General features: G+C 30.7%; 1 protein-coding gene across 1 annotated transcript; it reads left to right on the plus strand.

The window, feature by feature from the left end:
- Positions 1–168: 168 nt before the first annotated feature.
- LOC126550669 (zinc finger MYM-type protein 1-like) lies at positions 169–1988 on the plus strand. The gene is made up of 2 exons (XM_050202636.1): positions 169–465; positions 639–1988. The coding sequence occupies exons 1-2, from the start codon at positions 169–171 to the stop codon at positions 1986–1988; spliced, it is 1647 nt and encodes a 548-aa protein (XP_050058593.1).
- Positions 1989–8309: the final 6321 nt, after the last annotated feature.

Here is an 8309-nt window from a genome sequence, read left to right on the forward strand (position 1 = left end):
GTATATTATACACGTGACAACTGACATGTCCTATACATCGACACTCTACAATAAATCTGAATCATTATTAGTAGTGTGTCCGTGTGTGTATCTCAACGTGCTTAATACCAAGTACGCCATATATAATATATTATTTTAGTTCTCGCGTAAAATTATTAATATATAAAAATGAGTGACATACGACATTTTTTACAAAAGAAACGTAAGATAGAATCAATTTCATCAAGTATAAATGAAGGCAATAATGACATAGGTAATTTAAGTACTAATAGTTCTAATAGTAGCCAACAAAAAGAAGTGCCACGACTCCTTCATCAGTTGACTGTTGGTGCTAATAAATTAGATATTGGACTGTATTTGAATTCCTATGTTGATGACGAATTACGTTTAAAGTTATTGAAGGACTCCTGGGTTCCTCCAAAAACATATGACTTCAAAAAAGATTTGACCAACGACTCTACGAGAGTATTTCGTATAGAATGGTTTGCACTTTATCCATGGCTAAGTTACTCAGCTGTTTCTAAAGGCCCACTATGTCGCGTTTGTGTATTATTTCGACCTCGAGTACATAGAGGTGTTCAAGGAGCATTCATTGTTTCACCATGTATAAAATATCAAAATTTAACGAGGTTTCAAAGGCTCATGAAAATAGTATTTGGCATAAAGACGCAATTAATGCGTCACAACATTTTTTAAACTCAAAAGAGAGAAAACAATTGAGTGTTCATGAGCAAATAGATTCGGCATTTAATAGAGAAATAGAAGAAAACAGGGTGAAACTTTGTTCTATCATATCGTCAATCGTATTTTGTGCAAAGCACGATCTTCCACTAAGAGGTAAAAATGACGAAGGTTCCGTTTTTACAGATTTATTACAATTCCGTGTCGAATCAGGGGATGAAGTTTTGAATAAGCATTTAAAGTCTGGAGCTAAAAATGCGTTGTATATCTCACATGAAGTTCAAAATGAACTAATTAAAACTTGTGCTAATGTACTTAGACAAAATATTATCGAAGAAGTGAAACTTTCATCTGTTTTTTCGGTCTTAGCTGACGAGACTGCCGATATAAGTGGCACCGGACAATTGTCAATAGGTGTTCGGTATTTGTTTTACGACGTTAAGTTTCATAAACACAAAATTTGTGAAGAATTTCTTGGTTACTCGCCTCTTACAAAACTAGATTCTAAATCCATTGCCAAAACCATCATTGAATTTTTAGAAAGTTGTAATTTAGATTTGAATCGACTTGTGGGCCAAGGATATGATGGATGCGCTACAATGGCTGGACATATAAGTGGCGTTCAAAAATTAATTAATAAAGCTTATCCTATGGCACTATTCTTCCATTGTGCTAGTCACGTATTGAATCTTGTATTCAATGATTTAAATAACGTAAGTGAAGTAAGAAATACAATCGGGATCATAAAAGAAATAATAAATTTTTTTAGAGAGAGCACATTGAGTAGAAAAATTATTCCCAATATTCCTTTACTTTGTGAAACTCGTTGGTCAGCAAAATATAAGAGTATTAGAATTTTTGCTGACAATTTTATTGTTATTGTAAAAGCTTTGGAAGAACTATCAAAAAGTACAGCAAATGCAAAAACCAAAATTAAATCTTATCAACTCTTTACTGCTGCTACTACACCAGTTTTTATTGTTACATTGCAAGTAATAGCTGTTTATTTCGCTAAATTTGAATCAGTATGCAATCTACTTCAACAAGTTAATATGAATTTGAAAACAGTGAACAATCACATAACCAAACTAGTTGATATTTTGCAGTTGTATAGAAATGATTCGTCGATCGAATTTACCGAATTATTTGCAAAATCTAAAGAAATCGCTGAAGAACTTGATGTTGAAATACGTCCACCTAGAGTAGCTGCACGACAAAGTCAAATATCAAATTATCCATCTACAAACCATGAAGAGTTTTTCAGAATATCCATTTTCGTTCCTTATCTAGATTCAGTTATATCATAATTAAAAGATCGTTTTTCTAAAATTCACAATCAATCATTTTCTCTAATGGATCTTCATCCCTATGCTATGAAAAACATGAGTAAAGAACAGTTTATTTGCACATCAAATGATATTGTAAAACTGTATGGAAATATTTTGTCATCAAATTTTGTAACTGAAGCCACAACATGGTATGAAATGTGGAAAAATGATACAAAACCATTAGATTCTATTGAATACTTAGATTTGATCGAAATGTCAAAAGATTTTTATCCAGCTGTAGCCGACGCAATCAAGATCGGAGCAACTCTTCCAACAACAACTTGCAGCATTGAACGTTCATTCAGTACTTTAAGACGAGTCAAGACATGGAACAGAGCCACTATGGGTGATGACCGATTGTCCGGATTGTGTATGATGAGTGTACATAAAAAGAGGCTAGAAGAGGATACGAAATTCATTAAAAATTCAATTGAAGAATTTGGAAAAAAACCTAGGCGTTTACAATTATTATTTAAGAAATAAGTATTATAATACATAGGTAATATGAATAATATATATAGACAATAATGTAAAATAAGTATAAATGTATAATAATAAATAATAGAAATAATGTTGCTAATTATACAAAATAAAATAGTTTTAATACTATTCAACTTTTTTAATTTAATTTTTTTTTTGTCAAGCCAGGGGGGTGCAATTGCACCCCCTTGCACCCCCCTCACGGCGCCCATACAAACTGACAACTTTTTCCAAACTCCAAACCACGCACTCATAACCATACATAGTCAAGCAAAACATATCCGTCGCGCCTCGTGCAAATGTGACTGCAGACCGAGTAATCGTGCATCGCGCACCATGCAATCACGGATGCATGGTTGTAGAAAACCAGGGCTTTATATATAATCAAAACATTATCAAAACATTTCACATTAAATATTATAAATCTATTTTGCTTATAATCTTTTGAAAATATTTGATTTCTAAATATTTTAAATTTGACCAATTATTATATTACCTATATAATATTATTATAATCAAAACATTTTCATACTGAATATTTTTTAAAACACTTATTTTTAGGTAGAGCTATTAAACAAATTTTATTCAACCTACCAAAGTTTGTTGTTTTAGTTTAGTTATAAACGGTCAATATATATTATAGGGAACGGACCATTTACGTCGGCTCCTAGCTCCTACCATTTTTTGTTTTTAAATAATATAATTACACGGGATTTCGGTAATGTACTCGACGATGATAATTTTCAAATAACGCAACTGAATATTTAGATAGTTTTTGGTCACGATGATGACGTTAGCCTATAGCCGTCGTTCTCGCTCGTTTCCTACAGGGAATCCCGTAGCCGTAGTTTTTTTTTTATTTTCTAAGAATATAGTACGGTGACCCGTTATCGGATGCTGCTCGGTGAACGAGAAAAAAAAATATTATTAATTAACTTGAATACGATTATTAAACCGTTCAAATATTTTTTTAGATTAATATTTTGTTTATTTTTTTTACGTAAATCTTTTCGATGTATTTTAATAGTTATTCTGCTATTCGAGGTGGAGACGAATCCAACAAATCAGAGATCATCAAAATTGGTCCAGCTGTTCTTGAGTTAGGTATAAATGATGGGACTAATCCGACTTGTTTTATTTATATAAAAGATTTCTAATCAATGTTTATTATAATGTTTTCCTATCGGTCGTCACTCGTCAGTTTGGCACTCGAAATGTTTGTTATAAATCAATAATTATAGCCCAGATAACAATTTCGTAACAATAATGTTACAATAACGTTTTTTCTAGGTTGAATTTAAAATATTTTAATTTTCATATTATAAAAATATTTGATGTTGATTTAAATAAAAATATTTAGTTTTAAATATTTTCTAAATATTTTTACTAAGTGTATTTTATAATATTAAATAAAAAATTAGGCAACAATATTATAATAATATTATGTTATTAATGTTAAAAATCATTATTTTTATAATATTTTTAACATGTTTTGAGTTCGTTGAACTTATAATATTATAATAATTACTATTAGGAAACATTTAGATAATTTATAATTAATAATGTAAAATAATATTTTATTCGTAATATTCAATATAACTTCCTAGTTAATTAGGGTTATAATATTTGGTTTGAAATTTTTACAAATATTTTAGGAACATGATTTATATATTGTGCGACGGCTGCACACCAAGCCCGATGACGCGTGTACGCGTGTGCGTGCGCTTCCAACGTTCTACACGTAGCGCGTCGTGTGTGATTTGTCGATAATACCTGTAATGAGGGAGAGGGAGAGAGTGGACTGTACTTAGGATCACGAGTATTAGGGTGACCCGTAACAACAATGTTTATAGGTATGATGTGCAGAACGATTTATTAAACGTGTTCTGCATAAAACAACTTATGAACTAAGGTTAGTAACACATGAAGGCACGATCACATACGATCGGCCGAGACAAATATAATAAGATAAAAATAATAATACAAATTATTGACAATGCGCGTCGAACAAATGTCGAATAAATCAAAGAAAAATAATAACAATAGGTGATAAAATTATAACGTGTGTACGACCTGATACCGGGCGGTTGGAGTTGATATTATGACGACGGTGCTGCTGCAGGTGAACCGGACGATGATGAAGGCTGGGCCGCAACACTTGATCTAACGTCGAATTGGATGAAATAGACGACGGTTAGGTGGAAGGTGGTCAAAATTGGACGACGTGGGCGCTGATCACGATACGAACGACAACACAAATTTTGTTGAGCCACGGTTTCGCACTGCGTAAGACGGACGGGCGGAAAACACGTGGGTATGGACGAGCAGGAATCACGATACGAACGATAACAAAGGTTTTGTTGAGCCACGGTTTTCGCACTGCGTAAGACGGACGGGCGGAAAACACGTGGGTGTGAACGAGCAGGGATCACGTCACACAAGTCGACGGCCGAGCGACAAAGTCACTACAAAATATGTGTGTCGCGCAACACGGATGAGAACATGAGAGACGAGCTCGGACGCTCAGAACACACAAAAGAAAAAGGGCGAATAATAAAAAAAGATGGCGGTGGTGTATAGGTTCATAACAGAGAAAAGCAACAACTTGCCTAGACGGCTGGAGAACGACGAACTGCCTAGTGGTGGGTGCCGGCGGCCGATGGCTAGACGACAATATTACCGTCCCCTCTCCGAGGGTACAAAGGTCGACTCTTCGGCGCGTCGGCGACAAACTCCAGGGTGACAAACATTGCGACACGGATGTGACAGCCACATTGCGTGAAATTAGAAATAATAGATTTGGTATCCAACATATATTATTAAAAAAAAAAAAAACGACCAATAATACAGATTATGGAGATGGCTTATTATATGGCTATAGCATAAGCCATAGGCAAAATGGGTAGAAGAGTATACATATAATTGGCCAATTAACATAGTAAAAGAGCTAAGTTTTAAAATGTACTTCTTTTTGAATTATTATAATATCTGGCCACCAAAATAGTGTACTAATAATGAATAATATTATTATAAATAATATATATGCCTGTGTGACCGTACTATTTATTTAAATACACACTATTTTAAATGAACGATAATTTTATAATATATTAATATTATGTAATATAATAATATTATAATAAGACTATTTTGACTACATAAAAGTATTAGAACTAGCTACAGTGCTCATTGACACGCCACAGCTACAGCTGAGTGTATACAATATACAATATACATACATAGCTGATGATGGGTCTTGATAATCGACGTTTGACACCATAGAGTATTCGGTGGAGAACGATTCCGCAAATTTTGCGGAATCGTGTTGATTTTAATAGCCACTGATATACAATATACATACACGACTCCGCAAATTTTATATATATATACACGATTCCGCATAATTTTAAATGCAACGTTGCCATTCCGAAAACAAAATATATATATTATTGTAAGAGCCGACCCACACTTGAGTGATTTTGGCGCGCGGTACGCATACGACGGTGGCACTCGATAACAGCACGTCAATTGAAATAATGATATAACGAAAATCTCGATAGAACGTATAAAAATTTCGTTATTTCCGTTGTTAAAATAAGTTTTTTTGGCCAAAGATTCCGCAATATAACGAATTAAACGTATATGAGTTTGTTTCAGCTATATTATTATGCGATAAGATAATGTTCATGTCATCGTCGTTTATAAGATTAGATTATAATACATTTCTTATATTAAATAAATATAATATGTATAAGAAATTTGGACTACACTTATGACAGCGTAAAAAAAAAATATGTTATTATGTACATTATAAAAAAGAATAAATTTTAATTAATTAATAAATAATAACATTTAAACTGTTGAAAATAAAACTTTCAGAAAACATGTTTTTAGTTTAAATTTAATTTACAACTCGTTTTTTTCGTATGACATCAATATTATCAAATACCAATTGTTAAAAGTTCATCAATTATATATTGCAGATAAAGTATTAGATAAATGTCAATTATGTTACACAGTATAAACCTATATCTACAGCGTACAAGTATTACATATAAAAATATAATATACAATTATTTCCAATATTTTTTTGACTATATTGATAATTGTAATACTATCTAATGACTATATTGATTGCTAAAAAAAATTACAATTTATAATAACAAGAGTAATTGTATATTATTTTGTATGGCAACGTTGCATTTAAAATTATGCGGAATCGTGTATATATATATAACATTTGCGGAGTCGTGTATGTATATCATATGTGTATATCAGTGGCTATTAAAATCAACACGGTTCCGCAAATTTTGCGGAATCGTGTTATAGCCAGAGTATTACTCTGTGTTTGACACACACACACACCCTGCGCGTTTATTTTGTTTATTATTACATTATTGAATTATTCACTATCGGGAATCGGGATTCGTTTTGTATGACGCATTGGGAAATCCCATGGGCCATGATTGTTATTTAATAATTTGCCGTACTTATTATTACGTTATTATTTATATCTTATTATACTCGTTTATGAGGTTTTTATATATGATAATATGATCATTTTTCTGTTGGTCGTTGTTCTGTCTGAGTGACGTGTTACTGCAGTGTTATTACTATTAGCTCTAAGCGACGTTACAAGACAGTACAAGTGTTAAATATTAATTATTGCTATAAAATTAAAATCTTCAGTCTCGGTTCGCTTAAAACAGGTAAGTAACTTTACTAAGTACTAACTAACTATATAATATAATAATTAATTAGTAGGAAAATAATCGAAAGAAATATTTATATTTTAGCCTACTTAATACTACATAATATAATAATAATAGTTACACATATACATATATATTTCAATAATATTTTGTACCTACTTATTGCGACTTGCAAGTATAGGTACCTACCTCATATTGTCATGATATTTATATAATTTGTATTAATATATTGTATATTTGGTGTTCACCACTGCCCGTACATCATAATACAGTTTAAGACCATATTTAAAATTATCAAAAATGTATGAAGTGTATATTATAGTGAGTTTTACAATTACAGATTAAACTTAATTCAATTAATTAGATATAATTAAAATTATACAAGTGTGCTTGGCCTATATTAAAACATTCTGTAAAAAAAATGATAGAAAAAAGAGCATATCGTCGGCTTCGTGGCAAAACCTCGTAAGTCACTTTTATCAAATTTTACAGGAGAAGCGAAAAACTGTGGTAGGGTTAAATATTTCACAATTGCATACTTTTTTTTTATATTATGTTAATTAATTGTATTGTCGATTTAATTCAATAAAGAAAAAGTTTATTTTTTTATTTTGTGTTATAGAAATTTGACTTACGAGATTTTGCTTTTACGAAATTTTGAGATACGAGGTTTTATTGTAACTTTTTTTAAGGAAAACATTTTTATAATTCACACAACTAATTCATAATATTTTATTTTAACATCACTTTATTAAAAAATAAATCAGAACTGCAATCTTATTCAAGAACATAACATAATTTCAGACAATTGTAATATCATTATTTTAAAATGGTTAACAAATTCTAAAAAAAAAAAAAAAAAATATTAAAACTTAGGTATTTAAAAAAATTATATTAAAAAATACAATTTTTAATGTTTAAAGATAAAAAACTATCAGACTTGATTGTAATAATTATCACACTTAAATAAAATATTCAACAAACTTTAGCAAACTCAACAAATAAAATAATTTTTAACCATTTATAATGTACCTAATTAATAATACATTTTAAAAATCTTTAATTACTTAGAAGCTTCATAATTTTTTAGTTTTACTTTTATTTGTAA

This window comes from Aphis gossypii, chromosome 3, assembly GCF_020184175.1.
Source record: "Aphis gossypii isolate Hap1 chromosome 3, ASM2018417v2, whole genome shotgun sequence".
Taxonomy (NCBI): Eukaryota; Metazoa; Arthropoda; class Insecta; order Hemiptera; family Aphididae; genus Aphis; species Aphis gossypii.

Coding starts and splice junctions, on each gene's coding strand:
- LOC126550669 (XM_050202636.1), top strand. CDS start 169: ATGAGTGACATACGACATTTTTTACAAAAGAAACGTAAGATAGAATCA. Junction 466..638: donor TGACCAACGACTCTACGAGA/GTATTTCGTATA, acceptor GAGGTTTCAAAG/GCTCATGAAAATAGTATTTG.